The sequence below is a fragment of the Eptatretus burgeri genome, chromosome 3 (genome assembly GCF_056783735.1).
Source record: "Eptatretus burgeri isolate ZD-2024b chromosome 3, Ebu_testis_v1, whole genome shotgun sequence".
In the NCBI taxonomy this organism is placed as follows: Eukaryota; Metazoa; Chordata; class Myxini; order Myxiniformes; family Myxinidae; genus Eptatretus; species Eptatretus burgeri.
This window is the reverse complement of record NC_140963.1, coordinates 101,996,299-102,014,473: the sequence shown is the minus strand read 5'-3', so window position 1 is coordinate 102,014,473 and position 18,175 is coordinate 101,996,299. Positions and strand designations below refer to the sequence as shown.

The following is an 18,175-nucleotide window of genomic DNA, read 5'->3' as shown; positions in this document are numbered from 1 at the left end:
TGGTCATCTGCCCTGATAGCATTTAATCAACAATTGCCTGTATAAATTGATTCTGCATCACTGATGACGTTACCTTTTGGCAAACAAGTGAGACCACATTCATGACTTCTGCTTTTTCTTTTGTACAATTAATTATCAAAGGCTCTTTTGAAGGCACCCAGGGGGTGGTGACGGTGAGCAGAATGAACGCACTTGTCTTTGAGATGTCTAAGCTCAGTTTGATTCCCGAACTGACTATAAACTATCAGAGTTTTTGCATCAATGGAGTATTAGGCCAAGCTGCAGTCCCATTTGACAGCGTTGAATGGTGGACATTAAATATCCAATGCTACCTTTTTGAAAATATTAATAAATCGTGTGTATGTGCTGGTGCCCTGGCCAAATTCCAATCTTCTGCCCAAGAGAGGAGATGGCCACTACCATGTCGATTTGCCTATAGGAATGCCAACATGGTACCCCAACAATCTTCACGGAGATGGGACAGAACAGAGCTGAAGTCTCTTGGAGAGCTTGTACATTGCACACATGCAGGGCAAGGACGTGAGAAGACTTTAGTGTACTTTTACCTGAATTATGACATGAGTACATACACAATGAACACAGTATATGGGATTTGGATCTGGGAGCCTTGTATACTGAGGCCAGTCCTGATCGGAGCACCGATCAGGACAAACCATTCTGAACTATTCCTGTATCCTTCGATCTATTAATCTTTACAGACAAGGTGGCAAAGGAATTCCTTCCTTCTCATTTGTCTTTCGAATCGACATCGCTGTGAAGTAATTCTTCCTGACGATCTTCTTTCTTGTTGAATCAATAATATACCACACTGTGGTGTACCAATCAGGTGCACGTTTCTGTCTGAGATGTGGTATTATCAACCAATATGTCTTACTTACTCAATTTGAAACCTTTATCACGTTACTTCACATCACCTGGTTTAGGATCATTTCGCAAGTCATTTTTTTTCTTCTCCAAGAGCGAAACTCATGGATGAGCATGGTTAAGGATAAACAGTGGGGTGGAGGAACAACAATTGGCCACAATCATCAAGGGAAGAGAGAGAGAGTGGAGAGAGTGGAGAGAGTGGAGAGAGTGGAGAGAGGCAGAGAGAGGCAGAGAGAGGCAGAGAGAGGCAGAGAGAATGGTTGGGTTCGGAAGGGTTAATGTGGCGATAAATATCATGGGTCAAGATGGGGGATGATATCAGGTGATGGTGCACTGCCTGCCTGAAGCTCTGGAGGGAAGAGTGGGATATAATGGATTCTGTAAAGTGGTTCCATTAATGGGAGAAGTGAGGACCAGTGGAGTTGATGTGTGCAGTCAGCCTGGACTTGGGGAGTTTAACCAGGAGGGCATTAGTTATGGAATTATGGCAACCACTGGAAGAAAGTGGTCGTGTGAATTTGGGTTAGGCTTGTTGGTGATGGAGGGAGATAGAAGCCTGGCTTTAAGTCAGTAGGAAAGCAGTTGCGGAAGGGAAGATGCATTCAGAATGTCGAGCAGGTGAGAGTACAGGATACGTTGCCCGGGAGTCGAACTCCAGTTGCCGGATGGATTCAGATTGTGTTTGAAAGCTCACTGTAACAGGACTTGCTGCGGTATGTTTTCCATTGGTCTTTTCAGTGTGATCTGTTTATGAGCCTCGAGGAGTTTGGACATATCCGCATGCCCTTTCGTTCATTGTTTTTCGCTCCAAGCTGAAAATGCAAATCTCATAAACACTCGCTGTTTCGTATTAATTTTTTAATTTGCCACATTATTTGGACAGACCTTTTGCAGAAAGCTGTTATTACCACAACTTGGTCATTAAATGCACAAATTGTGTTGCTGCATTTTGCGTAGCAACCTTGAGAAGAAATAAATGCACAATTGACTTGAAGCACACGTCTCGTCCTGTCGCCATATAAACAGGACACTTTGATCACTGTGCTAATCAGCACATCATGTCGTCAGACCTGATTAGATGTTGTCCGTCAAAGCTTCTCGGGCAACCTTGACAGAAAGGCAGACTGTTCGGCCTGTCTTTTTTTTCCTTTGGTGCCTTACCTTCCACACTGTGCTCCACCATTGATGGTCCTTTTTGTCTTGCTGTAGGCCAGGCTATCGCTGAGAGAGAAAGAGATTGAGGAGGTGTTTTTTATCCACCACGATTTGTCTGTAGGCAAGTGGCACCCGATGCTGTTACGCATCGACTAGCGCCGTGGCACCCGAGCCTGTTGACCACGAAGGGTTCACATTTCGGGAAGACTGCCAATTCAACCAATACAAGGGATTGAAATATGTCTGGGGCACATGCCAAAAGACCTACTCTGGTGTCTGTAAGGTCCACCTGAAAAGCTGGCACATCTTGCTTGATGTCCCCTCCTCCTTCGTAAACAGCACAATGCTGCAAGTAGCATCATTGGCTGATGGCCATTAGCCCCTCTTACCAGTAGACTCATTTCACCAACCTCGGAAGGATGGCAAGCAGTCAACCACACATGGTGTTAATTCAATGGGTAAGGGGCTCAAACTCAGGACCCTTAGATCCCAAGCCAGCCACCATAACCATGAAGCCAACAACAGGCTTGCTTGATGTCTTCTCTGAAAGAGCATGCTTTGGAATGCAGCACCTCCTTAAGATACTGCACCAAAAGGTCAAGTCATACCAAAGACTTTATAAATGGGACTTGTAGCTTCCTTGCTTGATGCTCGGCATTTAAAACAATAGAGAATAAACCTTACCAAGAAACTGCTTTGACAGCACCAATGTTCTCTAAAGAGTATCTTCTTTTTCTGTAATGGCTGGCAGAAGGGACACACAGTTTAACGTCCATTCAAGGGATGGCACCCACATTGATGAATCACCCAGCCTGTGAAACACTGGGCTGACAGTTTATAGCTGGGTTGGGATTTGAACCCAGGCAAGCCAGCTTAGCGGCGAGTGTGCGTCCCATTAGGTCTGGGCCATCATGCCAGCCCTACTCTGGAAAGAGAATGGTACATCACAATCAAAATTTGGTTTGCTGATTGATATACCAACTCATGACTAAAATAGAGCCTTGGCCAAAAATGATTACAAGTTCATTCTCACCATCCTGGAGTCGCCACAACGTTCTGTGATTCTGCACAACGTTCTGCGATTCAAAAGTCAAATAGATTTTTTTTTTTTTCCTTTTTGAGAGTTTGGTGCATCCACCGGAAGATCTTAACGATCATCGTGCTCCGCTTAATTGGCAACAATTATTGATCATGGCAGGGTATGAAACTTCCTTGTACGACAATGCACACCATTTCTCTTGGATTATCATCGAAAAATTCTTCCTCCCCAAAACTAAAGGTTTGGGTTCAAATGTAGGCTTCCAATTATCACTGTGTGTCATTCCTTGATGGGAACATCATGGGTGCACCTTTCATTTTTTTACACCCACTGTTCTCAGACTGCTCCCACATTCAGATGTCAAAGGTGGAATGTGTCAGCCACAACAATCAAATAAAAATTTCCAGCCGCAGCACATCTTGTATTTTTTTCTCAAACAACACGGTACCTTTTCCTCTGTGTTCGCTCTAGCAAGACCTACCCAACATCATCAAGCGAAGGATTCTCTAACCACATTGCAGTGGAATCTTCTGACGAGATTCTGCATCTACTGTCCAGGCCAGTGCGATAGCCATTAAAGGGTTGGAGTGAATTTGGAAACTCCTGGATTGTAGGTCACCACTACACACGAGCAGGAATGCTGTATCCATGCCAACCTTTGTGTGTCCTCCTTGTTGGCATGGTTAATCGCTCACCAGGCAACAATCCGATTGGCTGCTGCTTTGTGATGCATTGAATGGCCCGCACGCATTTTGGGAATCGCCGTTCTCCAGCGAAGCTGCAGAAATCACTGCCGTGTTAATTTTTGAGAACAAAGCAATGGACGAGCATTAGTTGGCCTCCAGTTATCCGAGTGGGGGAGGATAAAGGGGGCAGTTTTCTTTGAGCCAGTTTTAGATTTGGGTTCCTTGATGCTTTGAGCAATATATGGAATCCTCTGCATCTGCCTGTGGAGAATTTTGCCCTTGCCTGGTATTTTGTTCACACGCAGCTTTAATAAGATTCAATCAAAAGTCCACGCACATGCCAGCTCAGCTCTGCTGGCTCGTTGCTTTGCGTCGCATCTGGAAATGCTGTTCTGATCTCGGCCGGATGAAGATAAATTCATTGCATCCTCAAACACTGGTTTGTGCCAACATATTGTAAAATTCATCAGCCAATGTCTTATCCTGTCATCCTATATTCATCACAAAAAGTAATTTATGACCGAACCTTTATGGTGACAGAGCTGTTTGACTTTGATAGCAGTGCAGCAATGCTGTCTGCTGACATTTTGTTGTCGAACACCATCGTTGGGACTGCTTTCAGAGCACAGTCACTTTTGTGTTGTCTCATTAAAGTTGCAACCTCCTGTGTTTTACAAATGCTCCGTGTTTTCTCTTCCCCTTTCTCACAGCATCCTTTTCGCTGACATTGAAGGCTTCACTAGCCTTGCATCACAGTGCACGGCACAGGAGCTTGTCATGACCCTCAACGAGTTGTTTGCACGTTTCGACAAGCTGGCTGCTGTAAGTCTTAACCATACTGCGTATCTAAAGTTTGGAAATTCGCCATGTTATAGTCTAGTGATGTCACTTTTGCAGATATACAGTTTATTTATTTACATTCAGCCTATGGCTGCTTGGTTGCATCATTTTCTGGGGGCATGGCTGTGCCACTGATGCAAAGTCCCTGTTAGCAGCCCACTGATAGTCGTTTTGCTGACCTCGGAAGGATGACAGGCTGAGTCAACCCTACCTGGTGTCAATTCAACGGCCTGACAGGAGCTTGAACTCAACACCCGAGGATCTTAAGCCAGCCACCTCAACCGTGAAGCCAACACCAGGCCGAGATATACAGCAATATAAAAAGATAACTGTTTTTTTTTTCCTCAACACATGTTTCAAATTATCTATCTATGCACCACGCCAGTAATATACTTATTATTTATTAGCTTATCTGGAATTTACATTCCAGACAAGGTATTGTCATCGCATGCCATCCGTCCGTCTCCTTTTTCGACTTCTCCGCCCAAACCGCTGTGCCGATCCGGCTGAAATTTTGCGGCAACATTACTCTCCTGACTGGTAACAGGAATTGCAAAACTCGTTCTGGTCACATGACTTCAAAATATGTCAAAATGGCTGACTTAGTAAATTTCTTCAAAAATATTCTTCTCCAGACACATCAGTCAGAATGCTACCAATTTTTGGTTACAATATTAGGCCAGGGCACGGATGTTAAATTGCAGAGGTCATGCCAATCACATGACCGGAAGTGTGTCAAAATGGCTGCCTCAGTCAATTTTTGGGAAAATCTCATAAATTCCTTCAAAAAATCTTCTTCTCCAGATCCACCAGTCGAACGCTACCAAATTTGGGTTACAACATTAAGATAGGGTCCTGATGTTAAATTGTGGAGTCTATGCCAATCACATGACCAGAAGTGTGTCAAAATGGTCAGGTCAGGTCGGGTATGGGAGCATGTGCCAAAACAGCGCGTCACTGCGTCCACTTTCCGCCGGTACTCCAGGGGCCTCCATCTGGCCTTCCCCCAGGCAGATGCCAAGCCCATCCACATCTCCTTGAGATGCTGGTGAACCTGCTGCAACCACGAGGCACGTGGTCGGCCCATTGGCCTCCTCCACTCACGAGTCTCCCTCGCTGAGAGAATCTGGTGAGCAGGATCAGCGTCAGGAAAACGAGCCACATGTCCATACAGCCGCAACTGACGCTCACGGACCATGCAGGTAACAAATCTCATCCGAGTCTCTCTCAGCAACCACTCGTTGGACACAAAATCTGACCAGCGATAGCCAAGGATTCTCCGAAGAGACCTGGTACCAAAGGAATTAAGTCTCCATCTCAGATCCTTGATCAGAGTCCAAGTCTCGCACCCATAGAGCAAGACTGGAAGCACCAAGGACCTGAAGACTCGGACTTTCGTCCTCCCGCACAGGTACCCGCAGCGCCACACCCCATGATCCAGTGAATCCATGACTCCCCAGGCCCGACTCAGACGTCTATTGACCTCTGACTCACAGCCAGCAGAGACATGAATATCACTGCCAAGGTAAGTGAATCGCTCCACGACCTCAACATCCTCACCACAAACAGACACAGACACAGACAGGACAGCAGCATCCAAGATGTCATTGAAAGCCTGGATCTTAGTTTTGACCCAAGAAACCCGTAATCCCAGCGGCTCCGACTTCTCATTCAGCACCTCGAGGACCCCCAAAAGGATATCTAAAGTCTCCGCAAAGATGACTGCATCATCTGCGAAATCAAGGTCCGAGATCTTGACATTCCCAAATGATGCACCGCAGCTTGATCTTTCCGACATCCTCCCTAAAATCCAGTCCATATAAGTGCTGAAAAGTGTGGGGGCCAGTACACACCCCTGACAAACTCCAGTAACAACTGGAAATAAGTCAGAGATGGTACCACCATTCTTCACAGCACTCTCAGTCCCAGAGTCGAGTTCAGACATCAGATCAATCAGTTTTGGTGGCACCCCACGAAGACCAAGAATCCTCCAGAGGGCATCCCAATTCACTGAATCGAACGCTTTACAGAGATCAACATAGGCTGCAAGCAGCCCATGCCGAAACTCTCGTCTGCTTTCGGTGAGGACACAAAGAGCAAGGATACGGTCAATCGTTGACCTCTTTGGTGTAAAGCCTGACTGCTCTAGGCGCTGGTGCTCAAGCAGATGGTGGTGAACCCTATCAAGAATTATCCGAGCAAAGACCTTGCCCGGCACTGAGAGCAGCGTCACCCCTCGGTAGTTGTTGCAGTCTTGGCGATCACCCTTCCCTTTCCAGAGAGGGACAACAAGGCCCCTCTTCCAATCAGTTGGGATGATGCCTGTGTTCCAGGCAGAGCACAAAACTGCATGCAATGACACGAGTGCAGCATTTCCACCAGCCTTGAGAAGTTCAGCATGGATGCCACAGATCCCTGGAGCTTTACCCTGTTTCAACCGGTTCACCGCAGCCCATGTTTCCACAAGCGAAGGTAGACCACAATTGATTGGAGGGTCAGCAACAGGGATTGTAACACCATTGACATCCAACTCGACAGCTGGTGGATCAGCCTGGTACAACCGCTTAAAGTAACCGGCCCAGCGGGCCTTCACTTCAGACTCCTCTGTTAAGAGCCTACCACTCTCTGCTCTAACTGCAGTGCTCTGAGGGATGGGCTTGGATCAAAATGGTGGTCCCACAAATTCCTACCAAAATCTTCTTCTCCTGATCCACCATTCAGAATGCGACCACATTTGAGTTGAAACATTAGGCCAGGGTAGGAATGTTAAATTGCGGAGGCCATGCTGATCACATGACTGGAAGTGTGTCAAAATGGCCGACTTCGTCAATTTTTGTGAAAACCATATAAATGCCCTCAAAACTTTTCTTCTCCAGACTCACTAGTCAGAATACTACCTAATATTTAGGACACAGTCCTATTGTTAAATTGCAGAGGCCATGCTGATCACGTGACCAGAAGTGTGGCAAAATGGCGGTCGTGCAAATTCCTTCAAAAATAACAAGGAAATCCAACACAGGTGGAGGCCATTCAGCCCATCATGTCTACGCAAACACCACACCAACCCATCTACACAAGATCCAAGGAAGAAAATGCAAAAAAAATGTTTTCAATTAATGAAATAAATATTTATTAATTTTTTTAAAGTTTTTTTTTGTAGTTTTTATTTACCTCCCCCCCTTTTCTTCCCCTCGGGGAGGGGGCATGGGCTTGGTTAAAACACATCAACCACACAACTGCCCTTGACAAGACCCCCACCAACAGCACTCCGTACACAATCACCCATCAATGCTCAAACAACCAAAAAGTCTTGTCAACATCCCCATACCCCTCCATCTCCATAACTTCCAGGAACCTATGTAATTCTAATTTAAACTTATCTACTTTTTCTACTTAATCTTCTCAAGATCTTCTTCTCAAGACCCACCTGTGAGAATGCAAACAAATTTGGGTTGCAACATTATGATGGGGTAGGGATGTTAATTATATGGTGGAAGTCATGTGGATCATGTGACCATAAGTGTGTCAAAATGGCCGACTTATTGAACTTTTGGGAAAATCGCATCAATTCCTTTAAAAATCTTCTCCAGACCCACCCATCAGAATGCTACCAAATTTAGGTTACAACATTAGGACAGGGTCGGAATTTTAAATTGTGGAAGTCATGCCGATCACATGACCAGAAATGTGTCAAAATGGCAGACTTCGTAAAATATTTGTAAAATCGCATAAATTCCTTAAAAAATCTTCCTCACCGTACATACCAGTCAGAAATCTACCAATTTTGGGTTGCAGCATTTGGCCAGGGCTCCGATAAGCTACATGTCCAGTGGTCCTATTTTTTATTTCCATCTTTACATAAACTTCAGTGACATCAAAATGGAACACATCTTTCCTGGCAACAGGTTGTTGTAGTTTCAAAGTACATTTAATCCTTGTTACTCAATGGATGGTTTATAAAGAAATAGGTATTTCAGCCGCACTAGATTTTGAAACCTCACCATTCATGAAACCTCATGGAGTCATTACAGAGTTTCTGGACAATAAATCTGTTACTGAAAGAGGAGTGTGTGTGTGTCACCAGGTGACAATCTGCATATATCCATTCTTTCATTGTAAAGGGTTCCTGCTCTCATCGAATAATGCTACCATTGGAAAGCTAATGATCAATTTACTTGGAACAAAAAATTGCGTCCATTTAATTTTACAGTTGCCCATTTTAAATGCCCTCTTTCCTGCATTGAAGAAGAAGAAGAAGAAGAAGGATGTATGAGAGGGTTAATATAGATTCTCGCAGTTCAAATGTTTCCATTTATGATTCCATGCCGGTAGGAACCCTTTAGAAGGATACAGTCGGAGCATACAAAATCTTTCAGTGAAACGCCGGATACACCTGCTCATGATATATAAAGTAAGGTGTTGATATATACGGGGGTTGTGTGTTCCTGAAAATGTCCACATACAGTGCCTATAGAAAGTGTACACCCCCTTTCAAAATTTACACCTTTTGTTGCTTTATAGCCTGGAATTAAATTGCAATAAATTGGACCTTTTCCACCTTCATTTACACATCGTAACCCACAACTTCCAAATGAAAAACAAATTCTACAAATTTCAGAAAGTTAATTAAAAATATAAAACTAAAATATATTGGTTGGATAAGTGTCCACCCCCTTATTAGAGCAATTTTAAATTGGCACAGGTGTAACCAATCACCTTCAAAATCACACACCAAGTTAATGGCTCCCACCTGTGTTAAACTGTAGTGATTCTGATTATTTCAGAATAAAATCAGCTGTTCCTGTAAGTTTCCTCTGCTGGGTAGTGCATTTCACAGCAGAGACTCAACCATGAGAACCAAGGAGCTTTCAAAAGACTCCGGGATAAAGTTGGAGAAAGGCACAGATCAGGGGATGGGTACAAAAATACTTCAAAGGCCTTGAATATCCCTTGAAGTACTGTCAAGGCAATCATTAAGAAGTGAAAGGCATATGGTACAACCAAGACACTGCCTATATCAGGCCATCCCTCCAAACTGGATGATCAAGCAAGGAGGAGAATAATCAGAGAGGCCACCCAGAGGACAATGGCAACTTTGAAAAAGCGACAGGCCGTTATAAGCAAAGACTGGTCACTGTGTGCATGTGACAACAATATCTCAAGCACTCCACAAGTCTAGCCTGTATGGAAGAGAAGCAAGAAGGAAGCCATTACTCAAAAAAGCCAACCTTGAGTCCTGTTTGAGGTATGAAAAAATTACTATGCAGATTCTGAAGCCATGTGGCAAAACGTTTTGTGGTCTGATGAAACTTAAATGGAACTTTTTGGCCAAAATGCAAAATGTTACGTTTGGCGCAAACCCAACACAGTACATGACCCAAAGAATACCATCCCTACTGTGAAGCATGGTGGTGGCAGCATCATGTTATGGGGATGTTTATCATCAGCAGTGACTGGGGCACTTGTTAGGATAAAAGGGGAAATGGATGGAGCAAAATACAGAAAAATCTTGGAGGAAAATCTGATGTTTTCTGCAAGAAAGCTGAAATTTGGATGGAAGTTCACCTTTCAGCATGTCAATGACCCGAAGCCCACAGCCAAAGCTACACTGGAGTGCTCAGGAGCAAAAAGATAAATGTCCTTGAGTGGCCCAGTCAGAGCCTTGTCCTAAATCCAATAGAAAATCTGTGGCATGACTTGAAGATTGCTGTCTATCAACACTCCTCACCCAACTTAATTGAGTTTGAACAGTTATGTACAGAAGAATGGGCAAATGTTGCCCAATCAAGGTGTGTGTGCAAAGTAAGTTGGTAGAGACCTATCCCAACATACTCACAGCTGTAATTGCTGTAAAAGGTGCTTCCACCAAGTATTAACTCAGGGGGTAGACACTTATTGAACCAAGATATTCTAGTTTTGTATTTTTAATTAATTTTCTGAAATTTGTAGAATTTGTTTTTCACTTGGAGGTTGTGGGTTACGATGTGTAAATGAAGGTGGGAAAAGTCTCATTTAATGCAATTTAATTCCAGGGTATAAGATACCAAAATGTGAAAAATCTGTAATGGGTGTAGACTTTCTGTCGGCACTGTATATCAAAACCACACATACCAATAGCTCATCAACATGAACCGCATAACTGAATTTCTCCCACATAATTATATCGAATTTTTGGTGGAAATATGTTAACTGTATAACTTTGAATCTGCACATATTGAGATCTTACTGAAGTAAATTTTGCGAAGCAACACAAAAATGTATAAAAGTAAATGAAGAAGTGCAACAACGGCAATAACAACACCAACAACAACAACAACAACAACAACATGTTTAAAAAAAAAATTTCATCCAGTGTTTCACTTTGCTGAAACCCATTAATGAAGCGATGGGTGGGCGTGCCTCATGTTCCTCAAATTAAGCAAGGGCTTCCAATGAGACCCTGCAAGGAATTAAAAAAATTAATTTGGCCTAAGCCTGAGAGCCTTTCTTTGCAAGTTAAAGGAGACTGGACAGCCACCTTTCAACATTCTCTGCTGGCGCAACACCAGACGGAAGATTTGGTTTGATCCAATCCTTTCGGGTGTTGAACCTAAAGCCAGACTCATAGGAGTCAAGCACATGACCAACTGAGTGACTCTCGTGCTAGTCAATAGTTAAGGGCATCAACCACCATTCTTATGGCAATAACTCATTTAAATACTGGATTCAAATCCACAATTGATGACAATACCGGTGTATTGACATGACACCCTTGTTTCTCAACAACGCATGATGTCTCAAAAAGTTGTGGACGGATTTCGATGAAATTTGCTGGACAGGTTTGCATGTGTGACAAGGATAAATTGGATTGATTTTGATGAAGATCCAGATCCGGATCCGGCTACTAGAAAATTTTAAATCGATTCTTCATCTTTGAGAAATAGGGCCAAAAACGATATATTGCATGGTATCTCAAAAAGTTGTGGATGAATTCTAATGAAACTTGGTGGACACATTGTGTGTTTGACGAGGAAGAAGTGATTCAATGTTGTTGAAGATCCGGATCCACATCCAAAGTTTTTAAAAGTGATACTTCACCATTGCAACATCGGGTGAAACCGATATATAGCACAATATCTCAAAAAGTTGTGGTGGACAGATTCGAACGAAACTTGGTGGACACCTTGGGTGTGCGACAAGGACGAAATGATTCGATTTTGGAGAAGATCCAATTCCGGATCCAGATACGACAATTTTTTTTAATTTTGTAAGTGGTTCTTCACCATTGAGAGATGGGTCCAAAAACTATATATATTAGAGCATGATAACTCAAAAATTTATTGGGCCCGATATGTTCGACTGGATCAGGCATTGTGTGGCGGAGGTATGCGCTCTACCGGGTGCCCTTCCAGTTTAATATATTTTGCCTTCCTATCTCTAGAGATTTCCCCACGGAGAACCCAGCCGCAGCTGCTGCGGCGATCCCGCTGGTTGATTATTTTCGTTGCACTCAATGAAGTTACACTTTCGGAACCTTCCTTAATCTTTTCTTCACTCAATATAATTCTCTGAAGAGTAGAACATGTAAAGTTTAATGCTTTGACAATTTCACATTTTCTTGTGTAAATATGGAGGAGGGATCACACGCAGCCTTGCTTGCTTAAAGTAAATAAGTAAATATGCTTCGTTATAAGAATCGTTAATTTCTTTAAATTTTCAGATTTCACTCCAGATTTCGACACCAAATTAGTCCGCATGCTCCGATCCTCAAATCCGAAGAGAGATTTTGATTATATTGTTGCGGAACCAGGATTCAGGGGTTACCATGAGAGGGCTCTTCTGACCCTCTCCCTGACCTTCAGACCTGAGGCCACCAGCCACAAATAACTCCGCAGTCCAGCGGATGCTGATTGAAACCATCAAACTGAGCATGGGAGGGCAGAGCTCCTAAACTAGCGCATTAACTTACTTGGTGGTTTGGTCGTCCCAAATTGGGAAACACGGGCTCAACATTCACTCATCTACTTAATACGTACAGCCGAGCAAACCATGAATGAACATTGGCTATCAGGGCAAGCAAATTTGTGGGGTAGAATGTCCCATATATCTATTAGAAGTATGCTTATGAACAACATGGCAAGCATTTATTCACAGTTAAAACAAGTAATAATCATGAGGCATGTATTTACAAAGCACAGAAAAATCCCCCAGCACATATTACAATGAAAGATACAACAGGACAGTCATTTTAATTACTTAGCACTTATGAATCCCCTTCTGCAATGTAACTTATTCTATACACAACACAGGTGTGCCATGAAAAACATTCCGGGAAACATGGAGAGTAAGAAGAAGAAACAAGCAGAGCGAGGCTTGGTAGAGTATGAACAGGCCTGCGCCAATCCCAAAGTGGAGTGGAGGAATGGAAGGCAGAGGTGTGTGTGGATGTGACATAAAATGAGAGGAACAGCATAGTAGTGTAGGTTTTAGAGGATAGATGTGAGGTGCAAATGAGAGCCTCACCCTGATGGGTCAAGAGGCCAGTTATTGATAGCTCTTTGAAGTTGTGATCTCTTTTGTGCATCTCAAGTAGATGAATTAGAGGTTCTTAGAGGAAAGCAAAAGAAGTATCATCTAAGTCAGTGATGCAATTATTGTTTTATGCTAAGGACATTATGGTGCTCCTGTTCTCAGGCTTCGGCCACAGTGTTCATCTTGCCACAATGCAGTCTGCCTCTGCTCCCAGCACAACTCATTCTGACTTTGATCCAGATTATCCCGGTTCCAGCGCAGCTTGTCTTGGCAGGCGATTTCCCCCTTTGCACAAACAGGGTGGGCAGCTTTCTTCTCATTGGGTACTCATCACATTCCAACAGCAGTGAACAGCTCTCGAGTCTGCTCTTTTCAAGCTTCCAAGATCAGGCAGGGCCTTGAGAGGGTAGAGTTCATACGAGGTGGAGTTTCAGGGAGCAAAGGTTGCACTGCGCTATTTGACCCAGAGCGATGCATCCCCATTGGCTGTATCTCCTAACCGCATTCTGAACTTCTGAGGAAACCGCATTCTGAACCACAGTCTTTGTTACTTTCCATTTCACTTCCTTCACGGTTTTTGCCATTGAGCTGCGGCTATGTTTAAAATGTGTGTCGTGCCGTGTGATAGCTGCAGGGAGAATGAAATAAAGGGAGGAATTTGGAGGGCTTCATTTACATTAATTGATAAAGGGTTTCTGTAACCGGTACGGGGGTGTGAAATGTGTGAATAGAGGTTTGGGAGTGAAATTGTAGATAATGTGAATAGATGATGGATGAATGACTTGACCGGTTTGGAAGATGAACAGAGTGACTTGGAGGATGGATAGAGAGAAGATTAATAGTGTGAGAATTACTTGGAGGGTAAATCCTCACTAAAACCAAACAATGCATTTGTCCCTCATCTCATATACAAGGGGCAGGTAATCTATCTAAGTGCACAAACTATTCAAATAACTAACTGGATCTTATGTGTTCATGGATGCTCTCTCCCACCAGGGTCCAGTTCCACAACTTTCACAATATACTTGAATTGGTCCATGAGAGTACGTCGTGGTTCCAAGGCAAGGCATTTTTGAGCAGGCCGAAACAAATGGTGGCGTAAGACAGAGAGAGAGAGAGAGAGAGAGAGAGAGAGAGAGAGAGAGAGAGAGAGAGAGAGAGAGAGAGAGAGAGAGAGAGAGAGATATATATATATATATATATATATATATATATATATATGACAAAGATGACAAAGATGACAAAGGATAAGCCTGTTTTTGTTTTTTTCATGATGAGCACCACATTATTTATATTCAAAAGGGGTTTTTAAATTGGCCCAAACATCCAGTTTTCATTCATACACTCCCTTGGAGTTCCCTTAATATGCATGTAAAGTATTGCACCACAAAGTTTCATGGTTTTGGAGTTATGGAGGAGACACACATTTGCTGACTGACACACACTGACATTTATTAAAATAGATGCGTGACCCACCTTTACGTGACTCATGACTTCGCATGAGAGAAAATGATTCAAATGTGTTTGTGCTCTAATTTGTAATCAATACACACACAATAATCCCTCCTTGACAACTTAAACCCATGCTTTAAAATGCTGCAGAGAAAGGGTAGACACTTTGAGCCGAAATTATGAAAGGTGTTTAGCGAGCGTCTTGCTAACACATGCCTTACCCTTAAACGCTGACAATAACATCATTGTACGCATATAGCTAATCGCCCATCTAAATAGCAATTTACGAAGGGAGATAAACAACCGATTAGTTGTTTGTCTAAACAGCCGATTCGCCTATGAAACACCGCACATATCTCCAACATCCAAATCAAATGATACGCTTCCATAGAATCGCAGCACCACAGACAATTGTTGGAGGGGATTCAGTTCAACATTACTCCTCATCGTAGCTTGATCTAGGTCATCTTACACGATATTCAGCAACCAACTAAATAATTCCTTCAAGAATTTCCAAAATGATTCCTTCACTGCAGTACATAAACCATAATAGTGTAATCTACAGTGATTCTAAAGTTAACTTAAAATGCCAGGAAGTATATGAGCGTACAACTGCAGATCTAACTATTCCATTTTTGCCTAATATTTTCTTCAAGGCTTTAAATGAACTCTTAAACATGCCCTCACCGGCGTGTAAAAGTTTATTTGTTGTTTTAATGCTTTCCGTTAGGTTTTCATCGTGCATAAGATGAACACTCTTGGCGACGATTAGCGACAAACTCTGAATGGGTGATCATCGCATGATGAGCGATTCTACACGCGTCTAACTCTTAAATGCCTTTCATAAATTTAGTCCATCACGTCATCTTTATAAATTCACCATTAAATTTGGTTACAGCTTTACTTTCATGCTCAGATCGGTTGAAGAATTTGGCCTATTTGTCCTTTGCTGTTTCAACGTGGAAAAAATGAATATCTTGCCCCTTCCTTTCATCATAACTTTTCTTTGACTTATAAAGTAGATAATAAGCTGCGGAATGATGTTGTATTTCCCATCATCTTTAGCTATCGTTTCACACAAATCCTTCTTTTGTGGTTGTAGAGTTCTTATTTAATAACAATACATTTGTGTTCGAACTTTGAAGCATCCCTTTGTCCTGCCATACCGAATGCACCCTCGTTGATTCTACAAGAGGAAATATAATAGGTGCGTCATCTGTCCAGATCTCCTTTTGATTCCTCCTACATCTCCTCGCCCATTGCCATTCCGTTTAATAGCCTTCACACAAGGAACATGATGTTCAGCCTGGCTGGTTCCGATTATATGTTGTTCAGATGTTTATCCACGTTGTGAATGCTCGAAAAGACAACAGTTTCGATTGAACAGATCAATGCGAGAAGTCATCACTAATACACATTTAGTGGGCAACTCTTATTGACTTTATCAATAGATGTGTTCAGCGTAACATATTTGAACTTGCAGCTCTATACTTTCACCAACAACATTAAATGAAATGTATATTAAATTTCCGATACTGTCAGCACAGTTTCAGAATATACTGCCAGCACGAAAGAGACCATGGTCATGTAGAAAGCAATGAACATTCTGCTAACCTTGATTTATCAAGTTAGAGAAGAGATAAAGTATACTTAAACATTTCACAAAACAGAACATGTGAATACACCACCATCGCATGGTATACCCAGTGCCACTACGGTGTCCTCCTTATGATACCAAATGTGTAGTGTGGAACATTAGCACATTGCATCATCGACTGTGCACTTAGTTAATTGTGAAGCTAGATAAAATCACGACATTTATGCAGTATAATATGGGCCTGCCAGATAACGAGTCATCCAATTTCGGCACTTTATCTACTGCAATGGCGCACATGGCAAAAGATCACCATGTTCCTTACCCAGTTGTCTGATAAAGAGCAAAGCCTTGACCCTGCATGGAATAAACACGCGTGATTGCACCTTTTTGTACCTTTAATGTAAGCTGTACCTTCACTCTACAAAGATTCGTCCTCAGTGCTCACCGATGACAGGCTCTATCCAACATGCAGGTGTGCTTTCATCTGGAAGTTTGGTCCACTCCCCTTCATTTTTGTATGAAGCTTTCATTTACTGTCCTCTTCATTGCTGTTGTCCATTTTGTCAGATCCTGTTGCTGTTATTGTCTGTGCTGCTGTCTTTGACAGGCATTGCACCTTGTTTATTCTGTGCAGATCAACGGGCCTCGTTCAGCTGGGCTGCCTCATTTTGGCTGCCGGTTTGGATTAAGATTCATTGAATGCTTCTGAAGCGCTTTCCTTTCGGAATCCATTCCTTTTGCTTTGCCCAAACTACACAGAATCTTTCTTTACCTCTGCCATCTGCAGATGGCGGAGGTTATGCTTTCACACCTGTCTGTTTGTTTGTCTGCAAGATATCTCAAAACGTTTTGGACGGATTTGGATGAAATTTGGTGGGCAGGTTGGGTGTGTGACAAGGACGAATTTATTAGATTTTGTTGAACATTCGGATACAGATCCGGATACAATAATTTTTTAATTTTTATTTTTAGAAGTGATTCTTCACCATTGAAAAATGGGGCCAAAAACGATATATGGCACGATATCTCGAAATGTCGTGGACGGATTATGACAAAACTTGGTGGATGAGTTGGTTATATGACAAGAACAAGCCGATTAGATTTTGTTTTAAGTCATCAGATCCGGATCTGGTCTATCAGTTGGATACAAAACGTAAACTGTTCAGCCTGGTGGAGGTATGTGCTCTACGAATTACCCTTCTCGTTTTCTTTATGCTCCTTTGAACAATCTTTTTATTTCCTCTTGATGATGTTGCCATTCATTACTTTGGGGCTAATTAATTCGTGAAGACAAGAAGTCATTATAATTCCTTTACATTTTACCATAATTATTGTGTTGCGTATTGATTGTACCAAAACACTTTGATTGGAATTCTACAATTGCAATATGTTATATCTATTGTTTGTGGGGTCGGGGCAGTAGCTTCTTTAAGACCTCAGACATAGCTTATGTTTGGGTAGTTCTTCGGAAGTTTTGAATATATATAAGCACACGTGGTTAAGTTAAATTGTTTTCAGTATTGTCCACGAGGAGACAAGTGTTTTCCAATTTAGTATAACTATGTATAAGGTGTCTTGGTGCTTTTATTCCTTTCCCTGAAATTGGCAGGCCAGCTAAAATGAAGAGGGCAGTGCATATGTTTTGCTCGCACAAACCAGTGGTAGGAACTCTGTGAAGGGTTTGAAACAGCAAAGGGATTACCTTGCGTAGCCTTTCATAGTTGCTTTATGCAGCTTTCTTTGGCTGGAAGAGCGTGGAAGGAGTCTATATATATATATATATATATATATATATATATATATATATATATATATATATATATATATATATATATATATATATATATATATATATATATATATATATATATATATATATATACATATATATATATATACATATATATATACGTTGCTGCGGCAATTTATTTACCAAACCAATGACAAGACACGTTGCTGCGTAGACGTGGCCGATGGGGAAAGGGTGCCATTTAGTTACCCTAGTGT

At 42.3% G+C, this 18,175-nt stretch overlaps 1 protein-coding gene across 6 annotated transcripts in view; it reads left to right on the top strand.

Moving 5' to 3' along the window:
- Positions 1 to 18,175, top strand: part of ADCY5 (adenylate cyclase 5) — a 383,952-nt gene that overhangs the window by 229,382 nt on the left and 136,395 nt on the right. For all 6 annotated transcript variants that reach the window (XM_085874713.1, XM_085874710.1, XM_085874712.1 and 3 more), the window contains one exon: positions 4,479 to 4,590. In XM_085874713.1, coding sequence (XP_085730839.1) covers positions 4,479 to 4,590 — 112 coding nt within the window. The remainder of the gene's footprint in view (positions 1 to 4,478; positions 4,591 to 18,175) is intronic.